Source organism: Vanessa tameamea, chromosome 4 (genome assembly GCF_037043105.1).
Source record: "Vanessa tameamea isolate UH-Manoa-2023 chromosome 4, ilVanTame1 primary haplotype, whole genome shotgun sequence".
NCBI classification, from domain to species: domain Eukaryota; kingdom Metazoa; phylum Arthropoda; class Insecta; order Lepidoptera; family Nymphalidae; genus Vanessa; species Vanessa tameamea.
The window spans coordinates 6,987,745-7,011,554 of NC_087312.1; the positions used below are offsets into that span (position 1 = coordinate 6,987,745).

General features: G+C 32.6%; 2 protein-coding genes across 2 annotated transcripts in view; one reads left to right on the forward strand and one right to left on the reverse strand.

The window, feature by feature from the left end:
• LOC113394556 (collagen alpha-1(IV) chain-like) overlaps positions 1-8,242 on the reverse strand; it is a 27,538-nt gene extending 19,296 nt beyond the window's left edge. Inside the window, exon 1 of the mRNA XM_026631905.2 lies at positions 8,023-8,242. Coding sequence (XP_026487690.2) covers positions 8,023-8,115 — 93 coding nt within the window. The 5' untranslated portion in view covers positions 8,116-8,242. The remainder of the gene's footprint in view (positions 1-8,022) is intronic.
• Positions 8,190-22,217, forward strand: LOC113394555 (collagen alpha-1(IV) chain). The gene is made up of 12 exons (XM_026631902.2): positions 8,190-8,321; positions 8,464-8,500; positions 12,339-12,659; positions 12,803-13,045; positions 13,122-13,343; positions 13,690-13,995; positions 14,113-14,580; positions 16,269-16,652; positions 16,811-17,267; positions 18,148-19,665; positions 19,826-21,057; positions 21,324-22,217. Exons 1-12 carry the CDS (start codon positions 8,302-8,304, stop codon positions 21,600-21,602), a joined length of 5,487 nt encoding a protein of 1,828 aa, XP_026487687.1. The 5' UTR covers positions 8,190-8,301; the 3' UTR covers positions 21,603-22,217.
• Positions 22,218-23,810: the final 1,593 nt, after the last annotated feature.

A 23,810-nucleotide genomic window follows, 5' to 3' on the forward strand; every position in this document is an offset into this window, starting at 1 on the left:
TTAAACACGGAGAGTATCTAGTACTATAAAATATTGATTTTCATTAATATTTTATATTTTTGAATTTTTCGTTTGTGTTGTTGTCTAGGGTACATTGTTAACATTACAATTTGTTGTTCACGTTTATCGAAAATATTCAAAATTACATATTTTCTTTTAATTAAGGTTTCAGTGTAATATTGAAAACGTGCGCAGGTTTTTTGATAAAAGTTCTTCAAACATATTTATATATACAACTTAAATCTAGGTCAAAATAAGTCATAGCAGTTTATATAAAGATAACGTAACATTATATAAATATCTGGAACAAATCGTACCTAAAGTTTACTTAAAAAAAATGTAATCTCGGGGTCATTATGGCATATATATGATACGGAATCGTGGGAGTTAAAATATCATTATTTCGGCAATAATTGCAAAAATTGTAATATATCTAACGACAACTTGATAGCAGTTTCCCGTCGGTTTGATAAGAGATGTTGCTGTTTATGCCGCGACCTCGTTACGAAAGCTTTGTCAATGGAAACTGTTGATTTTGACCTATTTTATAACGATTAATTGACCGCTCCACTATTCTGCTAATTGTATTTGTTAACAGTATTAATCACGAATAGGATTTTTTTCTAGAATAAGTCGTAACGCTAAAAAAAGTTTCATTCGTAAAAAATATATAGTAATAAAAGAAAAAAGTATGTTTGAAGTTTTATATACTTTATTAACAACTGTAAATAAGTTTATTAATTTGTATGTATATATTTTATTTAGTTTTAATAAGAATTTGAATTAACTTCACACTTATAAAAAGCACTAAGTTTATTGCTATGAGCGACTTAAAGCTTTGTACTTGTTGTAAATGTATGTTTTACTTCTTGTAATAAATAACTTCGTTAATTGATGCACAGTTAAAAATTAAATTTATCACATTTCTTTTCAGTTATGGTGAAAACTAACTTTTCACTTAAAAACTTTAAGTTTTTGAATTTATACATTAAAAGCTTATTTATTAGATAATAATTTTCATTCAATATGATAAAATTTTAATATAAAGTAGAAAATATGTAATGTAATTTGTTAAAGACTAACTTAATTGAGGAATGCGTTCGAAATCCAACGATATACCATGGTTTGAGCTGTGGAAAAAGGATTTTGATATAATTTTTTTTTATATAAAGCATTTGAATGAAATCAAAAGAAGAGCCGGAGTTACTATCACCAGGTTCGTCACTTGTGTCGTAGGATCGATGGCCTTTGCAGTAGACCTCAGATGAACACACACAGCTTAAGACGCCATTCAGCCTGGATGCGAAAACAGAGGACCCTGAGCCATTTCTCTTCGAGAGAGACTTATACCTATTTTCAGCATCGCTATTGTATATACAACATTATGGCCAAGAGAATATTTCCTATATTGTTTAAAGATTGTTAAAATGTAGGTGAAATCTGCTTAAATACATAAATGTTTGGCTTTTTCGATTCCATCACACATCCAAAATTATCAGAGGTTATCAATAATACTAACGATAAAAACATACGAAGAATTACGCTTCCAATAAGACATCTACTTATAATAAACAATAATATATTTAATGTTTGGGTTTTGAAATTATAAAACTTTTGTGTGTATTTTATATGAAGTTAGGTCTTACATAGTTATTATTACATAAGTTATCGCCCGATAAATAAAACAAGAACGCTGCAAATTATTCTTCAGTTCATTATTTCATGCTAAGTCTTTGCTTAGATTTAGATTTTGTTTTTTCTATATCTTAGGGAATTAATAAGCGAAACAATTCAAGATACATAATGAAATAGTAAATATTTTTATGTAAAACTCGTTTAGATTTATCCATTTATAACATTGTCTGTTTATTTTGCAATGTGAAGATAAAAATGGCTATAACGAGAAAGACATTCAATCATATTATATTATATTATATAAAATTAATTACGTCAAAGGCGACTTGCTTAGTTAAGTAAATGACAAAGTTTTTTTTTTAATAATGAATGTTTTTTTAGGTCACGAGGCTGAGGAATGATAATTGCGTTGCTAGTTGGCGGTCCACATAAAAGTTTATGATAATAGGGCATAGGTTACCGTAACAACAGATTGTCAAATTTAACAAGACTATAATATGTATTTTTTACTCGTATATCTATACATCACAATCATTTTGTTTAAGTTAAAAATCATTATCTATCAGTACCTATTTATTATATTATTATGTATATAAATGTCGGAGATCATAACTTATAAATGATTGTGTTAATAATAAATTATCATTCACGTTTCCGAATAGATACAAGTTATAAAATATATGTTGTTGGATAAAAAAATAAATGAATGAACATTACGTATTTAAAAAGCTGATTGCATTAAATAAATGAAATAAACTAAATTTCTATATTTATTGTTGTCTCATATACAGGTAAAAAAAATAAAAATTAAATAATGATAAGGGTTTTCGATTTTACTCTGCTGTAATGGGTGTTCCACAAGGATACATTTTAAGTTCTTATTTATTTTCAGTATATATTAAAGATTACATACATGTTAATATAAAATATATTTGTGACATTATTTTATTGTTCATTGTACAACACATTACATTGTTAAAAAAAAAGTTAAAATAGATACATAAATACAAAATGTGTAGCACAAAGGCAGCCTTGTCGCTTCTAAGCCATTTCTTCCAGGCAACCTTTGGTTGTGGAGATTTAGAAATTAAGAGCAATAATTAGTAGAGGATGGGTGGTATATTTATTTATACCTACACATTCCTTATAACTAAATAACAATACGTGAACACTATTCATATTATAACAATAATTATATAAAGTGTTCTCGGACCGATTCTTTGGAAGTTATTATTGAAAGAATCGTTTGATATACATATAAGGATAGACCATTCCATAGTTGATCGACTCTACATTGAAATATGCAGTATGCTATAGCATACTGCATATTGGTATTACATACTGTATTATATATAATACAGTATGTAATACCAAGAACTCAAACATTCCCTTCATGTACGATGGCGCTTACAGACTTTATAACATACGGTACAGAAGAGAGAGAATATGTAGTATATGAGATATTACATTATTTGCTGGCTATACTTCGTTACTTACGACACGCGGTTACTACTCGATTAGTATATTTTGTGTTATTTTCATAGCATCATGTCTTATGGCAAATTAATTTGGGGGATAACGCTACACGCATTGAAACATTTACGTGTATTCATTTTACAAAGAGTTGTCTGCACTCCTTAGAGCTCCATAATTTATTCGGGATGCATTTAACGAAGGCAATAGGATATGATCCGGTGGTCACAAATTTCAGGAAAAGTTAAATATTTTGTGTTGTAAAAAAATAACTAATCTATACAAATGTTAACCTATACCAAGAAAACTAAAAATATTGACGGGAAAAAGGGAGTCTGGAAACAAAAAACACGACGTGTAAAACCATGGTTTAATACTTCTGCTAAGTCCCGATTTAGAGTTGAAGTTATTCTATTCTATATATATTTTGGCTCTTTGTATCGATTTATTTAATGTAAATAACTAGCTAACCGCTTCAGGTACACGGATCTCGTTATTTAAAAACCGAATTGAACGTAGTTTAATTTGATTTTGGATTTCAAGTATATAAAATAAGTAATGTGAGATGTCTTTATTTTTCCTTCAGATATTTGTATGATTTATTGGTCTTGCGTGAATAGAGATTATGAAGTATAGGGTTCGTATACCGCGTCTAGTGAAATTTTTTTGCTTAAATCAACTATGTACTTGTTCAGTTTTTAATCGTGTTCAAAGAAAAAAAAACCTATCAATTCACTCTTATAGTCCAAAGGGATGCCAACTAGATATGATCGGAGGGATCATACCCAAGACCAAACAGCTTTACGTAAATTTCGAGGAACCTGCATATGAAGCCTCTATAGCCTTGCAAAGAACAGGTTCCATCGTTATCGGCACTGGTTCACAAGTAATTTATCTAATGTGCCGACTTTTGAACTAAACAAATCCACGGCTTTTATTATAGATCAAACACAATTATAAAATAACATATAATACGGAAGTTATGGAATATCTTACAAGAATCAGACAAAATGCAATTAAACCTTCTAAAATAAATAAAATAGAGCATATAAAGGAAATCAAAAATATTGCCTTGATAGGAAACTAACTTTTCAATCAAGAAATAAATATTAAGTTGTATACATAAAATAAAAATACGTTATTTGGTCTTCGAACAAGTTGGAAAACCACGCGCTTTTAGCACGTCCTAACTCTTATATATTGCATTCTATGTAAAAGATATTATGATGAATAAATAATTTATCTAAAAGACGAAACTATAACGTATTTCGATATTTAAATACCTACGCCTTGTTTTTTTATCTGTGTAAGTGATAATGATAATATTTCATTAATATAATATTAAATACAATTAGTCCTAAAGTGTAACGAAACTTTTGAACGACAATAATTGAGTGATTTATTTGAAACGGGCCCATGAAAAAAGTTTTATATAGTCTTTAATGATGACATCAATGTTTAGTTGTGTACAGATAGCCTCTTATTTATTATCTTATCATTAAAGTTTCGACAAGTCTACAATTATAACTCTTCTGATTAAACAAGAGGTAAAGACACATTAAATGCCAATGGAAAAATATCAAACACCATATATAGATATGTATAGCGAACTCTTAAACTGTGGACTGATTTGGATGATTTTTTGTATTTATTTGGGTGCCTGAATGGTTTATTGGTGTCGGCGTATTATGTGTTTTAAACAATATTCATGAATATAAAAAAAATACTTATTGATTCTATTATTAGTTTATTAATGCTGCAAATAAATATAACTTATATTAAAATATATTTTAATAAAAAATCATCAGATATAATATATTACATGAAATACGTAAGGTATGTAACAACTTGTTTCATACGAAGTTTCTTTGTTTTATGTTTCTCGGTGCGCGGAATAACCGGGACATTAGCGGAAGCTGATATCTTATTTTGGCTCCGCCGTGTACAGATACCGATCGCACACTAAATGTTTAAAAGAAAATTAATTTTTCGAAGTGATAGATTTTTGGGCATAAGAAGATTAGCATTTCAATGTTAAAAATATAAGTTTTTCAAAAATCTGTGACAGAGAGTCAAAACAAAAGCCTACGAGAGTTAAAGGAAATATACCAAGACCAAGTCCCCTTCTCCCTCTTATCACTGAGCTTAAAATTTGAAAAAAATAAAATTCCTAGGAATATAACATAATTTGATATGAGGTTAATTATTGGACCTGATACTCTAGTCGCCTATTTATAGAACGAAATTGATATCATTTTTGTATTTTTTATTTTATAACATTTTTTACTTAGTTTTGATACTTAATCTATTAAACACTGGAAAATATATTGTGTCATGATTGTAGTCCAGTTACTAGGTCTTACACAAATATTAAAAATTGAAAAAATGCCATCAATTTCAAAAAAATTACTTGCTCAATTACATTAATAAAAACATTTAACATAAAGAACGGCGTAACACAAAAAATGTTTATCTAAAAGAATCATATGATCTAACCTAATTTTAATTAATAATAAAAACTAAAAAAAGCTATATAATCACAACTCTATATGATAGCGGAGAAAGCTCATAGGAAATCGTGGTTGACTATTTCAAGTCAAGGAGTTGTAAACCCTCACAATATCTATTATAAAAATCAGCCTTGACTCGGTTCACTTGCATTTTGAAATTTACTTCATGACTAAAGGTTTCGTAACTTTGACAAAATTGACTAATAACAATAACATATTTACTTTTCATACCTATCTCTCTAAGTTTAATATTAAAGAAAATTTATGAAGAAATACCAATAAAGACTTGACGTATAGATATATTGTTATTTATATTTCAGGAACTCTGTATGTTGAATATTTTTTCCAAGTCTACTTGATTATTTTATGTGTACTATGCAAAATATAGTTAGTACAAATCGTATATATGTATAATCGTATATAATCGTATTGGTTGGTACTACTACTACTACAGCTAGCTACGATTGTTTAAATGTTTATTCTTAATTGTAAAAGCTCATAATAATTTTAAATAATGTAAGTATATCACATAAAATGCTTCGTAAGTATTTGTATTTACACATACAAGTAAACTGTTTTTCTGAAATTCTGTTTGGTTGGTAGGAAATTGTTTTAGTTGTTGTGCAAAAAAGCATGTAAGTTAGGAACTGTTTTGCTTAATTTGGATCAGTGGTTGGTTCAGGTTGATCATGTAGTTAAACTGAAAATATCTAGCTAACGAATTTAGTATTAAAGATATAATGTTTTTTAATCTCTAAATGTACATATATTCAAATATATAAAAAAAGGAAGCGAAATAAGAGTTTTCATTTTCTCCCATTAATCATACTTTAACATTGTAGGTATTTCAAAGAAATAGTTTATTTTCAACTTCAAGAAAAAGGGGGCGGGTACTAATTAATTTGAACTTTTATTGTTTGTTACTTCAGATCTATATGTATATATATATATATATATATATATATATATATATATAGATCTATATATATACATAGATACATAGACATATATATATATATATATATACATATATATATATATATTTATTAATCTATTAGTTTTATATATTTCCCGTTTGGTCTTGGTTTGGTTTAAATTTGAAGAAAAAAGAATCCCTTTTTTTGTCAAAATTTTATATCATCTCTTGTAATCTCTCGTATCTCTCGCAATAATGTCACTCATGTGTAACTTTAGAAAACATATTTTGTTTACATAATTTAAATAGTTTAGTATTTTACTTCTATACTCATGAACGAAACCTCCCATCGATAGGACCCGCGCAAGCATTTAGATTTCATATGCTTAATTTAAGTGTTTATTATTGTGGGTTATCTTGCTTGCAGTGGTAAAAACATCATAGGAAAACTGCATGAAATTCTACCAATTGTGTGTAACTGAAGCATCGTGATGGAATAAACGTAAATCCTTTACTTCAAGAAAAGTGACGTTTGCCCAGCAGTGGGATATTATACGCAATATATGTACACGCGTATATACGCGTGTACTATACTGTGTTTATTTATTTATTAGTTTAGAGGTAATCTTATATTTTTTTTGATTAACAAACGAACTGTGCGAATAATGGCTGTCGCATACTGAACTATAGAGCTGACGTTGTTAGGTGTTAGCTTACGGTCAAAGTTTTGAAGAAGGTATACATAAGCGAACTTATCTTAAACTAAAATTGACAAAATGTCTTATATTAGTTTCTCCTCAGTAATAGATCAATTATAGTCATTTATATAAAACATTGCAATAATTGTTTTTTTTTTTAAGTAATTAGTACTTTTCTTATAAGTTTACCTCTAGAATAAGATAACAAGTTGTGTCTAACAACTCGTATTCAAACATTTTATTGAATGTCATTTATCAGTGGGAAGTAATGTTGATGTTATAAAATATCAGGATGGAAGCTTACAATTAGATTTATTATATATTATATTTATAAACTTACTTTGTCGCATTCGTCAGGCTAGCTTTAGTTACATTTGATCTCGTCTTACTATATAATAAGAATAATTGATAAAACGTAAACAAGCCTTTATATTAAAGTAAGACTTGTTATTAAGCCATGTGTTCAGTAAGAGTAATTATAACTTTCAGTACGTAAGTCGAAAAAGAGCCTGGTACTTCATATTTCAGTGTCGCTATAATAATAGTGTATCATCATTGATGACACTGCAGAATTTACGTTAAGTTTCCGATAAAGCTTTCACAGCTAGATCTTCTAACCAGCCCATAAGAAGCTATTAGGTATAAATCTACTTTGAAAAAAACACATATATAACATACAGTGTATGTATAACATGACAACGTCATAGTAGATCTCGATGATGTCTTTTAGATGGTACATAGTAGGTTTCTATGATTTTGAAAAAGTGAAGTAAATAAGTAAGCTACTTACAGCTGAAACAGGTGAAGGAATCCAGTAGAGCAGCAGAAGGGTAGCGGGCACGAGCTGGATCGCAAGGAGGCGCGCACGCGCCGGACCCGACATGGCTGCGCCACACTACTGGCCGCGCGCCCTCGTGCCAGGCCGCGAGCGCCGCACCCGCGCCACCACCGCTGCCGCCTCGTACCGAGGGGCGGGGGCGCTTAGACTGCCGCCCGAGCGTTCCTCTTTCCTTAGTATCCCGGCTCAAACAGCGCGCGCGCACGGGACAGGCGTTGCGCGCTCCGGGCCATGGCGGTCCACGTACTTTGGTAAGCTTTCAGAAACATACTAAAAAAAAAAAATACTCGGATTTATTTAGATTTAATAATTATTCTTAAATCTTTTTCAAGAACTTAATTTTATAAGTATGTATATTAAATTAAAAATAGAATAATAATAATAATATTTTAGGTTGGTGGCTGCTTTGGTGTTAAGAGGAGTAAAAACGGTAAGTTATTATTTGTATATAGATGAATAAAAATCCCTAGTGTTATAAGAAAGTGATTAATAAGAGCTTTACAAATAAAATCTTTACTGGAATTTGGGAATGTAGGGACAGCGAAAGGGCGCGCTTGCTGACTGGTCGGTCTGCTTATATTCGTTTTTTTTGCAATTTCTTTAAAACGCGGACTTAGTCGAACGAAATTTTTAAAAGAAGCATCTTTGCGTAAGGCATATTTTTATTTCTTTTCGAAACCAAAAATTATAAAAACATAAATACATTCTATCTTTATGTATATCTTTATTTTATTACATACATCAAACCGACAAAGTTTATCACTCGGATGTAAAATGTCGTCATTGCGCAAAGTATATCTATAACAATAAAATTAAACAGAACAATGCCAATCGAAAATAATACTTTCTATGATTGATAAATAATAAATATTAGCCTAAAATTAAATAATTCGCGTCACACCTCAAAATTTTATTATTTTATTAACATTAGTTTTTTTTTCATAAAAAATACCTATTTTTAAATTGTATCGTAATTTAAGCAAAAGACCCTAATTTAAAAAAATTATACGATTAGAAAATAGTTTTTTGTTAATTAAATAATCATTTGTGCAATCGCTTAAATTTATTATGATTTAAAAACATAATATTCTGGGACGCGAAAAGTTGCATAAATTTTTATAAAGTTAGATTGTAATCGTTTTCTTTTTTTACAGTTATAAAACTAATAAATATAATTTTTATATTTTAGTAGTATTATGTCTCACCGAATAAAACATTTTTATTACATTAGTATAAACTAAAGTATATAGTAAGTATCCATTATCTATCATACATAACTAGTATATTTTATATTCGACATTGTAAAGCATTTTTTTTCCTTTTCTTTTAAATTAATATCGCTAAATAAAAATATTTAATCGTGTTTCTAAATTAATGCGGCGCTTTTAATTACGATGGAACGTATGATAGAACGATTTAAGTGAACGTATTTTAATAACAAAATAATAAATACATAATAATAAACTGTTTACATTGTCGTACTTTGCAATTGAATAATTTCCTTTAATGCAAGGTTCTGTTAGTTTAATTAAAATTAGCTAAGATCATTTTTGTAATCTCACAATATCGTTATGTCCGATTTATCTGAATTCAACGTCTCATCGTCGAAATCTTTTTAAGAACTTAATGATACAAAATAAGAAATTATAATCATTAGAAATAATAAATAAAGTTCTCGTGTCTACGAAATTCTTAACAATAAATAAATTATTGTAATTTTGTATAAGAAAAACACCATAATATTTATGGTATATTATTTTAATAACATGAATGTGGAAGAAAAAGTGTGCGAAGCTTTTTACAAATGTCAGTTAGATTTATTTATAGAAATATTATTTGATCCAAATAATATAAATCGTGTAGATTATTTCAATTAATAAATTTCAATTGCTTTACGATTTTAGAAAATCTTTGGACGGGACTTATTATTGTTTAGAAGCTCTAGCTCTGATTATATATTTTTATTACCTAAGTCAGCCAAGACGAAATCATACTAATATTGAGAAGTAAGTTTCATTTGTTTTTTTCGGATTTATGCAGAAACAAATAATACCTTCGAAATAAAACGAACATAATATTTTAAAGTAAATACTTACTTAGTTAATAGTTACAGTAGAGACATAAGCAGTATAGTACGTTTATATATTACATATATATTGTGGTATATCATTTAAGGTATGTTCATACAGTCGGATCGAATTATTAAAAAAATTAATTAATATTAAATCATTATTAAATACTTAGTACAAATTTATATAATAAATAAATGTTGCGTTTTGTCACAACGATAACAAACGATCACGCTAAAATCCGCATGATTATAATTCATTAATTATATTTAACAAAACACACACAGAATACTATGCGCTTGGCAATCTTACCGCACATCATGTCTTTTCTCGTCGTTTAAAAAAAAACTATATTCATAGTACATATAGTTCTAAAAAAAACTTTGGTTCTAAATTACAAAATAGCAAATTTTTAAATAATTCAGCAATTCATAAAATACCTCAAATTCATATGTTATTTATTTTGATAAGGATTAATAAACTGTGACAAATAAACAAAGTTATCCTTATTTATTACATCCTTTTGAAAGAAAAATTATTACGTTGAATGATTTAAAATATTAACGATTAACGCAACTGTTGATATTGTAGATTTTTGGAGATTTATATTTTTTTTATACAGAGTTTTGTTTATACAGTATTGTACAGGATTCACTTATAAAGAGGGCGCATTATGGCGCATAGGAAAAATCGAAATCGACAACTATTATTAAATTAGTTATCATCATAGTATCATAATAATCGCATCTACACATTGCAATTTGACCACTAATTTTAAATATTTTAATAAATGCTTAATACTGTTAATTATAATCTTTATTTATATTTTATAAATTATAAAGAAAACAATAAAGAGTCGGGACTGGTAACAAGCTTATTTAAAAAGTGATTTCCAGCGAAATGTCGTACGTGGTCACTATAATAGTATCACTTTACGAGCAAAGTGCAATGGCAGCTAAATATCACGTATCATCCATAAATATTACTTGTAACATTATATCGTTTAAATCTAAAATTGATAAATCTATCAAATACTAACGTAATTTGGTAGTTATAAAATTTTTAATAATTATTTATATTTTTTACTTATATAATACGGTCAGGTCGGACAGTGAAAATCATCGAGATGAAAATAAGACTGTATTTACACGCATATTTGTAAACATTATAAGTTTGATGGGTAATATTTTATATTAAACCTAAACTTCCCTCACATTACTTCCCGTGATATGAGTCATTTCTTTTATACCAGATTATATAGAACGCAATTAGGTAAAAAATCCATCATATCGAGATTATCATTGGTATACATCACCATCAGTAATCAAGTAAAAAATTTAGACATATGTCACGATAGTCGCCCTCAGATCAATCGAAAAATAAAGAATTTTATTTGTGCTCATTTCTAATTTTATGGAATATGTGTAATACATATTGTATATGTTTAATACATATTGTGCAATATGATAGTGCATGAGATGATGGTGAGACTACCTGCAAGTAGTAGAACTTTTGCCTTGATTTATTTTGATGTAATTTTGTATCTACTGTTGATTGTCCTAATGAAAATAAATAAATATTAATTAATTTCAGAATTGAAATAACACTTGTTTATATCTTTTTAAAAGTAAATAAAATAAAATTCACAAATAAATATGGTTTAAAATACACACGTGATATTGTACCATTAATCTTAATTTAAATTAAATATTTTAAATATTTGACAAATAAAAATATGTATATTTGTTATATGTGTTTAGGTTATAATATGTGTATATAATACATATATTGCCAACCTGTTCCTTTAACACTCTATTAGTTTGGTAACTTTTTCTGATTTCAAATAATTCAACCCATAGAGTATACCTATGTCCGCGTACAAAATATTCGCTATGCACTATTTCTGCATAATTATTCCTTAACAAAATTCTAAAGTTGTTTTGATAATATTTATATTTTTAAGCTGATCATGCAACAATTAGCTAGCAAAAAGCGTATATTAACGTATTAACTTTTAAATAAACAATTTATAATAAGGTTTTATGAAGTTGAATATTAGCTTTGTACATTGATTATGAAACTGATACAGTTATAAACCCAACTCTAAATTATTTACCTAAGTGTCTTTTTTTTATTTGATTGTTATTTTTTAAATATTATTTTTAGCATATTTTATAATTATTCTATCTTCCTTATTAGCAAGAGGAGAGTTATGAAAGAGGTGATGTAGAAGAAAATAATATTTACGAAAATCCATGGCCGCAAACAGATTGGATTTCTCAAAGCGCATATCAACCACCAGCATCTAGAACTTATGGTTTATCGAGAAGACCTGATGTCTCAGTACCAACGTCAAATCCATCGCCTCCACCACCACCACCACCTCGTCAAAGAGGGAGTTATGGTCAAAATTTTGCCATTTATGATCCAGTAACACGACAGCGAACATCTGCGATCGACCGCAATTGCACAGCTCCGGGTTGTTGTGTTCCTAAATGCTTCGCTGAAAAGGGTAATCGAGTAAGTATTCTTGTGCTATTGTTGCTAAATATTAAAATTTAATTATTACACATTATCTTTTATAGTGTCATATAGCTTCCTTACATGTAATTTACTTGTAAAGTACGAGAATTTTTTTTACACAAAAAAATTTGCTTTAATAGGGTTTCCCAGGCATGCCTGGGTTGCAAGGGATGAGAGGTCTTCCAGGCCACGAAGGTGCTGAAGGTCCGCAAGGTCCAAAAGGTCAAAAAGGGCAATTTGGCCCCCAAGGCCCTCGTGGACCAAAAGGTGATCGAGGTAAACCTGGTGCCCAAGGTTTTCCTGGTTTAGCTGGCCCTCCGGGATCACAAGGTGAGACGGGTGCCCCTGGTATTCCTGGACGAGATGGTTGTAATGGAACAGATGTAAGTAAATTATAAAAAGTTATTTATGTATTAAATGTTACAAAAAAATAAATACTATCAATTAATTTTATTTAAGGGCGAGCCTGGTTTAATGGGTCCGAAAGGTTTCCAAGGACCTCGCGGTTTCAATGGTCCCAAAGGTGAAAAGGGTGACAAAGGAGAAGCAGCTCATATTGGTCGTTATCCCAAAGGACAGAAGGGTGAGCCGGGAATGGATGGTATGCATGGACCCCCGGGACCAGTTGGTCCAACGGGGCCGACGGGATTAGTTGGACCAAAAGGAAATACTGGACCAATAGTAAGAGTTCATTTGAATTTATTAACTATAGAACTTGAAAGTTAAATTAAAATAAACATTTGCAAAACGTAAAAGGATATAATTAAATTTAAAACTACTTTGACATATTGTTTCTCACAAACCTACCTACAGTCGTGAATATTCTAGCGTATTAATTTAAACAATAAAAATATGTTTTAAAAATACATACTAAAAGTATGTATTATTATTCGTTAGACGATACAATGTATTATAATTTATAGTAAAAAATATTACTTATCGAATATTTTTCCTACCAATGATTACGTAAAATTCGTTGAATAATGTTTAAGATTATGTTTTTACTAAAAAAAATGTTTTCTTATAGGGTTCACCTGGGTTTAAAGGTGACAAAGGTTCTAAAGGCTTAAAAGGGCAATCGATACAAGGTGACAAAGGAGACCGAGGTGATAAAGGAGACAAGGGACCAAGTTGTCCTTCAGAAACCTTACCTTCTTTAGATAATAAAGGTGCTATTAAAGGAGTTAAAGGAGACATGGGTCCAAAGGGAGAAAAAGGAGAACCTGGAAAAATGGGAGATAAAGGAGAACTTGGACATATGGGTGAACCAGGTATTCCTGGTCTAATGGGCATCAAAGGTGAAAAGGGTATAAGAGGCAACCCAGGGCCAAGTGTAAGCAATATTGAATACATTTTAAATTTTACATATGAAATATGTATAGCAATTTTCATTTAAAAACATTAAAATTGAGTTGTATTAATTTACACGATTTTTTTTATTTTTTCGTAGGGTCGCCGTGGTATGTATGGTGAACCTGGACCAATGGGGCAAAAAGGAGACAGAGGTTATGATGGTCTGGCTGGACTGTCTGGTAGACCCGGTGCTAAAGGAGAACCCGGAAAAGATGGTTTAGTTGGGCCAAGAGGATTGAAAGGTGTGCCTGGACCACCTGGTGGTCGAATGGGTTCTCGTGGCCCACCTGGGCCTGTAGGACCCAGAGGTTACACAGGACCTGCCGGGCCACCTGGCTCTGATGGGAGACCCGGAGATATGGGATTACAAGGTCCTATGGGACCACGTGGAGGTCCTGGTGAACCAGGAAATCCTGGTTTAGAAGGTATGCCAGGTCACAAAGGTGATAAGGGAGAACCTGGTCTTGATGGTCCACATGGAGAAATTGGCCCAAGAGGATACGATGGACCTACTGGACCTACAGGGCCTAGAGGACCTAAAGGAGAAGATGGACTTTCAATACCTGTAAGTTTACAATAGTGATTTTATTTACAAATAACTATTAACAAGTCTCTCACCTCGCGTCTTTGTCAAACGGAATTAAATGGGGAGGTTATACATAACCTCCCCATTTAATTACATGACAAAAAAATATATACGCGTCGTGTACGATCGTTCAGGGATTTATCGAAAAGAGCTGGAGCGATATTCGGATGACTCGAATTGAATTGAGGCAGGTCTCTAATTGCTATAATTGTTCTAAGAAAATCGGGGTAAACATATATCTTATATAAACATGTTATAAGACTACCAACAATGATGAATATAATTTTTTTTTTTTTAATTTCTCAATGATGTTGTCACCTGATTATTTTATAACTTATTTAACGATCCTCTAAGTCCCGATAACTTTAATTCAAATTTTAAATGATGGCCTAACACGATGGTCCTTGTCATTCGTGCGCTTTCACAGTATTCACTACGCCAAGTAAGCAGGTAATATAGCTAAGTTTGAAACCTCTGAACTCTGCATTTTGTTTCGTATGGTGTCAATTTATATAGCTAATAACAGTGGACTGGTGGTTAAAATTAATGTATGATTCGCTGTTGTGGTAGATACTATTTGTAGCGACAATTATTGTATTCATATTGTAAAGTTAAGTCTGCTATTATAGTAGAGCCTGAAGCTACTTTGTTATTTGAAACCGTTTCGATTTTTTTAGTGAAATGTGATAATTATTCTCGAAACGAAGAAAATCAAAGAGGTTTTTTCATGAATTGACTTGTGTAATAATCACTATTATCAAAAGAGACGCCTGGTTGCCCAGATTATATAATGTAATTTTATTGCACATTTATTTTTACTACTAGATACTATTTTATTCATCTCCTTTCTTGAATTGAATTCCCTATGAGATAAATATGTCTATTCGATACCGTCAACAGTGAAGTTGCTCGGTAATAAATTTTCCTTGTACCATAAAAAGACAGGCTTATTATTTTTATTAGCTAAGCATTGGTAAGTGTTTAGTCAATTGAATTATTTGTATTTGAAAGCGGCTCGTCTCAAAGTCGCAAGATTATTAGCTGTATATAGGTAGGCGCTGTGCAGGCTTGTAATATCCGAATCCTTTCAATTTGATTACGCTATTTACTATACTGTGCAGTCAGATTAGACTGAAAATTAGCATTTCTAGTTCTTTGACTCAAATTACGTCACTTGCGTTTTATCGACGACATGAGTCTTGAACAGAGTATAAATGGAAGCTCACAAATAAAAAAATCACCCAAAGGTAAATCGAAAAACTTGTTGTTGATTGAGAAGCCAAGACTTAAATACAATCAAGAAAATAACACGCACTAATTGAGAATCTACTGAAAAACAATCAAAGTACATATGTTTGTCAAATCTGTTTTTCTTTTTTATCTAAAAAAAAGATCAAAAACAGAATATTTTTTTTTACTAAAATGCGGTGCAGTTGTATATCAATTGAATGGTTGTAATCGATTTGTATTGCTCTGAACTTTATTCCCGATTGCTATGAAACTAGAGCAGATCATATATCGAAGTGCTTGCTAGCTCCCTTGACCCTAAACATAAACTAACATATATAATACATTATACATACATCTAGGTTCTTCATTAAATTTGATACCAAACAATGCAATAATAATCACATACATAGATATTAATTTAATTAATATTTTTTCAGGGTTTAAAAGGTACTGACGGTCAATCGGGTTATTCGGGAGACAAAGGTCAAAAAGGAGAGAAAGGATATCAAGGCTTACGTGGTGTGCCCGGTAACTCAACTTTAGGTACTCCTGGCAGTCCAGGAGAAATGGGTCCTCCAGGAGAAAAGGGAGAAAAAGGAACTCCCGGATTTAACGGATTACCAGGAAGTCCTGGTCAAAAAGGAGACCTTGGGGGTCGCTGTAATGACTGTAGACCTGGTGGCCCAGGAGCTAAAGGTGATCGTGGCTTAGATGGCACTCCTGGACAACGTGGAGAACGGGGACCAATAGGTCCAGTGGGAGTTCCAGGAGAAAGAGGATCCGATGGAATCAATGGTTCACCTGGATCACCTGGTGCCCCGGTGAGTTAAAAGAGTATATTAATTTAAAAAAAGATCGAACCAAAATAACAATAAATTTTAATTCTATATAATATTATTTTATTAATTTACCATTTTTAATTGAAATTTGTATTGTGAACTAAATGACATAATTAACTAAATCCATGTTTATTTTAAAGGGCGAACGAGGTGACGATGGCCCAATAGGATCGCCAGGAGAAAGTGGAGCGAATGCAATTATACCATCAAACTTAGTTAAAGGCCCTCCAGGAGAAAGAGGATTTCCAGGTGAAAAAGGCATTATGGGTCTTAAAGGAGACAGAGGACTTGACGGACAACCAGGAGACCGTGGACTAAGTGGAATGCCAGGCCAGAAAGGTGATACAGGTAGAATGGGACCACCTGGAATTGACGGCATTCCTGGGGCTGATGGTTCTCCTGGGTTACCGGGATCAAATGGTATATCTATTAAAGGCGAAAAAGGTTTAATTGGTAATTCGGGACAGAAAGGAGATAAAGGTTTTGCTGGAAGATTAGGAGAAAAGGGTGAACCAGGACAGTGTCCTATTGAATTGAAGGTTTTAACAAAAGGAGAAAAAGGATCTCCTGGTGCACCCGGACCTCAAGGACCATTAGGTAATTTTCTTTTTTTTAAATTGTTTTGGGGAATTAAGTTCGTTTTTTGTAAAAAACATAGTTATACATCATCATCAAATTTAAAGGAATTTCTTGTGTAAGGGTTGTCCCACACGGGGAGCACTCGTTTATCAAATCAATTTCATTCAAGTAAACACAATCACACAATTTCATAATGAAACGTTTTTGAATCGAATTATCATAATGGACAATCAATGGAGGCGAAGTCGAGTTCGATTGTTTTTATGATGAGCGGAAAGAAGGGAGATCATATTGAGTCATATTGAGGGTGTTATATTAATTCAATTACTTTATTTACGTAATAAAAGCATAAAAAACTTTAACGTATAACGTTGGCAAATCTTATTTCTAAATCAGTGAATTCTACGAGTTTGTGGAGTTTAAAACTCGGTCCGTCCTTCTCTCTGATGTAATATTACAAGTAGTTGTATCATTATATGTTGCACACAGTAATGCTCATTTCTTCTCACTTATTTCTGTAATGCTCGAATCTGAACTGTTACAATAAAGGTCAGCGACTAATAATATATCCCTAATAGTATATGCATGTTTTATACTTTATATTAATAAAAGCAAAATATAAAAATATAGTATATTTCTGATTGGCGGTAGAATAATTGGTGAACCTCTGATACGACCAAAACTGTTTTACCATACTTGCTTAGTGGCGCGTGCAGTTGCACTTACTACTTAATTTGATAGCCTTGTATTCATCTAAATTAAGAACTTTATTAATATGGTAAGATATGTTTTTTTCATAGTATGTAACAAAAACATACAAACGAATAAATAAACAAACTCCCTTCCATATTTATAATATTAGTTTGCCTATACTGTAGTAATCGATTTTGTTAATCAGGTATGCCAGGCGAAAAGGGAGATCGAGGCCTACCAGGTAAAACTGGCGATAAAGGAGAATCAGGATTACCTGGACGTGCGGGACCTGTAGGTGCACGAGGTCTACCTGGACTTAAAGGTGACAAAGGAGACTTAGGGTCCATGGGATTCCCTGGAACTCAAGGCGAAGTAGGTCCTAGAGGTTTTCCTGGTTTACCGGGATATAAAGGAGATAAAGGAGAAGTTGGGGCATCTATGCCTGGACCTCCGGGACTTCCTGGTTTAAAAGGAAATAAAGGAGATTATGGACTTATAGGTAAACCAGGAATTCCTGGTAACGATGGTCCTCCTGGACCAATTGGCTTACAGGGTGAAAAAGGAGATTTAGGTAATGCAGGGCGATCAGGTCTTCCTGGTACACCGGGATTAAAAGGTGAACCTGGTCCTATTGGCCCTCCTGGTATAACAGGTGTTCCAGGAACTCCTGGAAGAGATGGACCGAAAGGACAACAAGGGTATCCTGGTTTACCTGGAAAACCAGGTAATATGGGACTACCCGGTCAAAAAGGAGAGCCAGGCATGCAAGGACCAGATGGCCCTAAAGGATTTCCTGGACCACGTGGACATCCAGGATTACGGGGATTAACTGGAGTGGATGGAAGCCCCGGGGAAAAAGGTGATAAAGGAGAAATAGGTTTCCCAGGATTACCTGGAGACCGAGGTCTCGATGGACCACCAGGACCAATGGGTATTATTGGTTTAAAGGGTGACCAAGGTTTTCCGGGTCAGCCAGGCCTTCCTGGTCGAATGGGTAGCCCAGGAGAAAAGGGTGATTTAGGTCGCCCAGGTCTAACTGGACCAAAAGGTGAACCAGGTGTGGCTTCAGAAAAGGGTGACAAAGGAGCTCCTGGTTTGCCTGGATTAATTGGGACAGATGGAAGACCTGGTCTAGAGGGAGAAAAAGGTGATAAAGGCGACAATTGTATACCCGGCGTTGGTTTACCAGGAGCACCAGGAGAAAAGGGTGATATGGGTCTACCTGGTATAGACGGTTTTCCAGGTAAAAGTGGAGATAAAGGAGATCGTGGTTTACCCGGGTTAATGGGTATTAAAGGTGACAGAGGATTAACCGGAGATCAGGGAAGGCCAGGTATACCTGGAATGGACGGTGCCCCAGGATTAAAGGGTGACTTTGGATTGCCTGGAAATGACGGTGAGAAAGGAGACAAAGGTGATAGAGGTTTCCCTGGACGTGATGGTCTCGACGGAAATAAGGGTGAACGTGGGTTGATGGGCCCTCCAGGAATAAAAGGACCTGTAGGTTTTATCGGATTCAAAGGAGACCGAGGATTACCTGGGCCTTCAATAAACATAAAAGGTGACAAAGGAGATATTGGTTTACAAGGTATCGCTGGTGCTATGGGCCAAAAAGGCGAAAGAGGTAGAGATGGATTCCAAGGTGTTCAGGGAGACAAGGGTGATCGTGGATTTACAGGACAAAAAGGAGAAATAGGCAGAACAGGGTTATTCGGTGAAAAAGGTAAATATATTTTTATTTTGAACAAACAATAACTCTTGATATACCTTTTTATTTAGGTAAAACATGAAAAAAAAACAATAAAACTATTTGTTTGTTTTAAAAAAACAGAAGCTTTATTTATTAGATTTATTTTATTCTTAAAAATGTATATTTATTCTAGGTGATAGAGGGCCATCGGGTCCAACAGGTACGCTTGGACTTACAATAAAGGGAGAGAAAGGTTTACCTGGTTTACCAGGAAAACATGGAAGACCAGGTTTACATGGCGCCCCAGGAGAAAAGGGAGAAATAGGTTTGACTGGCTTACCAGGAAAGATTGGGCAAGATGGAATACCTGGCCTTCCTGGGCCAATTGGAGAAAAAGGCGATCAAGGTCGAGAGGGTCTAGCGGGTCCACCTGGTTTTGATGGAACTCCTGGATTGAATGGACCTCCTGGTATACCTGGTGAAAGAGGACCAAAAGGTGACAAAGGAGCAATTGGTTTTGGATTACCAGGTGCCAAAGGAGATATAGGCACGCCGGGAATTCCGGGGTCACAAGGAGAAAAAGGTGACAAAGGAATGCGTGGTTTTGATGGACTTATAGGAGAAACAGGACCTAAAGGTAATCAAGGTGAGAAAGGCGATCGCGGATACCCCGGCAGAATAGGTTCACCAGGAATAACAGGCGACAAAGGTGACAAAGGTGAAGCAGCAGCTATTGTGTATGGAGCCAAAGGAGAACGTGGACTTCCTGGACCTCCCGGCAAAGATGGTCTCCCTGGGCATGATGGGGCACCTGGGCCCCGAGGATTTGATGGCGCCCCAGGATTGAAGGGTGATAGAGGTTTTTCAGGACCAAGAGGACCAACCGGTCCACAAGGTCCTCAAGGCTTAATAGGCTTACAAGGAGAAAGAGGTGAAATAGGACGAACAGGAGCACCAGGATTGCCTGGTTCTCCAGGGGCACCTTGCACTAATACCGATTATTTGACAGGAATACTCTTAGTTCGTCATAGTCAAACTGAAATGATACCTCAATGTGAACCAGGTCATGTGAAACTGTGGGACGGATATTCTTTACTTTATATTGATGGCAACGAAAAAGCTCATAATCAAGATTTAGGTTATGCTGGGTCATGTGTAAGAAAATTCAGTACTATGCCATTCCTATTCTGTGATCTTAATGATGTTTGTAATTATGCTAGTAGAAATGACCGAAGTTACTGGCTATCAACGAACCAACCAATACCTATGATGCCAGTGGAAAATGAGGAAATCGCTCGATACATTTCGAGATGTGTGGTTTGCGAAGTACCGGCCAATGTTATAGCTGTCCACAGTCAAACTCTGGATATACCAAACTGTCCTACGGGATGGAATTCGCTATGGATCGGCTATAGTTTTGTTATGGTAAGTTCGTTAGCTTCATTTCAAAAATCGTTTTACCGACTTTGTCGTGTTATCGTCTGACCGTTATTAAATATAATTTTTGAAGTTTTATATTTTAGAGGATAAAATTAAAGAAAAATAATCTTTAAATTTTGTTCATTTCAATTCCACTCAAAAACCCAATTAAGTCTTTATTTTATTATTCTAAATACCTAAGAATAAAACATAAACAAAGATAATAATCTTTATAAATAAATACATAATCATAACACTTTTTATTTTTACAGCATACTGGAGCTGGTGGACAAGGTGGTGGCCAAGCACTAGCCAGTCCTGGCTCCTGTCTTGAAGATTTCCGAGCCACACCTTTCATAGAATGTAACGGTGAAGGTGGTACATGTCATCACTTCGTCGATAAGCTTAGCTTCTGGCTAACAACTATTGAAAAAACTAAACAATTCTCTATGCCCGAACGCGAAACCTTAAAATCAGGAAGGCTCTTGCAAAGAGTTTCTAGATGTGCAGTTTGCATTAAAAATACTACACAGTATCGAGTTGAATATTAGTAATACCAAAGTATATTAATATTTGCTTTTGTAGAATCCTTTTTAAAATAATTAGTAATAAATAAAATGAGAAAGTCAAATCTACTCTATAATCCTTTAGGAATTCAAAAACGATATGTCAATTAATTAAATATTGTAATAACTGTACACCAAAGCAAAATGTAATCTTAAGAATTAAAAGTTAAGTATATAATATTTAATTCTTTATAAAAAAATATTTTTTCTCATTCTCATCTCTTTTATTATAAATGTATTGTCACTAGTCATACAAAATTTTTAAACTCAATATTTAGCTTTTACAACAGATGTAAAAAAAAAACATAATATTCTTTACATTTATAATACATGGAGAACACCAAATATAGAAACGTGTATATATTTAATTCATAACGATTTAACAATTTTTAAAATGCAGAAATAAACACATATAAGTTATGAAAAAGATTGAAATATTTAATTAAATGTATAAGTTACTTGTATATTCACAAATTTTTAGTAGAATCCAATATTAATTATATGATCAGTGTTAACACTGCCATTGTAGATAGAATAATGTTACATAGACTCTATAATTGTTTTAAGTTGACATTTTAATAAATAACATAAAATATGAAATTGTTTTAGTTACCTTATGAATTAAAACATAACGAAGTATAAATAAAAGGAACATGCTTTTGTTCAAAGAGGTGAGATGGCTCAGTAAAAAGAAAATGACAAAAAATCAGGGCGTGCAACTGAGGCAACTACCTTGGAGCCTCCACAAGCGAGGCGATTCTCCCTGGGTGATATGGGTCGATACCTACAATAGAGATTCTACAAAAAAATACATAATTCCGGCGAATAAACTATTTTAATGTAATTTGTGTATATGTTACTGTAAAAGTTGGAACTACGGTAAATCCTAAGATTTTCCAGTAAAACCTAAGATTTACCAATTTATTAATGGTAAATTTCCAAAAACGTTTGCGATTCGAACTTTTACGATCATTCACATGGTAAATCTTAGGATTTACATTAACGGCACAGTAAATAACCTAGCATATACTGAATTCGAATGGTAAAAGCCCGAAAAAATCGTCCCATTTACCAACTCATGTCGATAAATCCTAAGACTTACTCTTAAATCTTAAAATTTACCGTAGTTCGCGCTTTTACAGTAGCATATAGATATAGTAAAATACTAGTATGGCATGCATTTTCGACGTTTATTAATTAATATTTAAAAGTCCGTAAATTATTAAAAAACTTGAGTGGAAGAACTCCTCCTTTGCCCTAAAGCCTTTAGACCTCTAAATCTAGCCCTGCAAAGATTCGCCAATTAATAAATCAATATAAATAAATCAAGTCGCTTTCTTTAACGGTGAAAGAAAACATCGTAAGGAAGCCTGACAGTTCAGGAAACATTGACAAAAATGTGTGAAGTTTACGTTAGTAAAGCTTTAGAACCTTCAATCCGCACTGGAACAGCGTGGCGAACTATACCTTATGGTTGCTAGCTAAAGTCTCGAGGGACATGTCTTATACTGAAAAGGCTCGTGCCCAGCTGTGCATTATTGGCAATGTTACAGGCCTATGCCGACCATTATGGGATGGCATCTTTGCCTTGATTTGCGGTGACAAGGAGTTGTAAACGAGCAAAAAAAAAATTATAAGACCCTTTTATGCCTTTACTTGCTTGTTATTTTACCATAAATAGTTCTTATTACCTACCAATAGGACTCAATACTCATCAATACTCTACCCAAATAACGTTCGAGTTAAATACATTTATGTTTCTGCACTATTTGATAAATATATGGTCTGCCAAACATACTTCAATTATATACCTTGAATTTTGGTCAAAAATGGACTATAACTTTTTTAAATTTTGCCAGATTTGACGGTAATAAAATTGTCTATCTGTAAATTAATTGCCTTTGATTAGTTCTATTGTTCTGTTATATTTGACAGTACGCTAGTTTGAGAAGAGGCAATTGCAGAGAACTCGGAAATATAATAAAAATAATCAGTATGTATAAATACTAAGTAAACAATACTTAAGAACTCAATAATATAAAATAACTTTTCTCTCTCAACTCAATAATATAATATCATTTTTCGTTTACGTTTTCATGTCTTCATTACTGAACCAATCATCATGAAATTTTGCTTACAACGGGTAAGCAAAATTACAACATTTATTTATAACAGAATATATAGATTACCTAA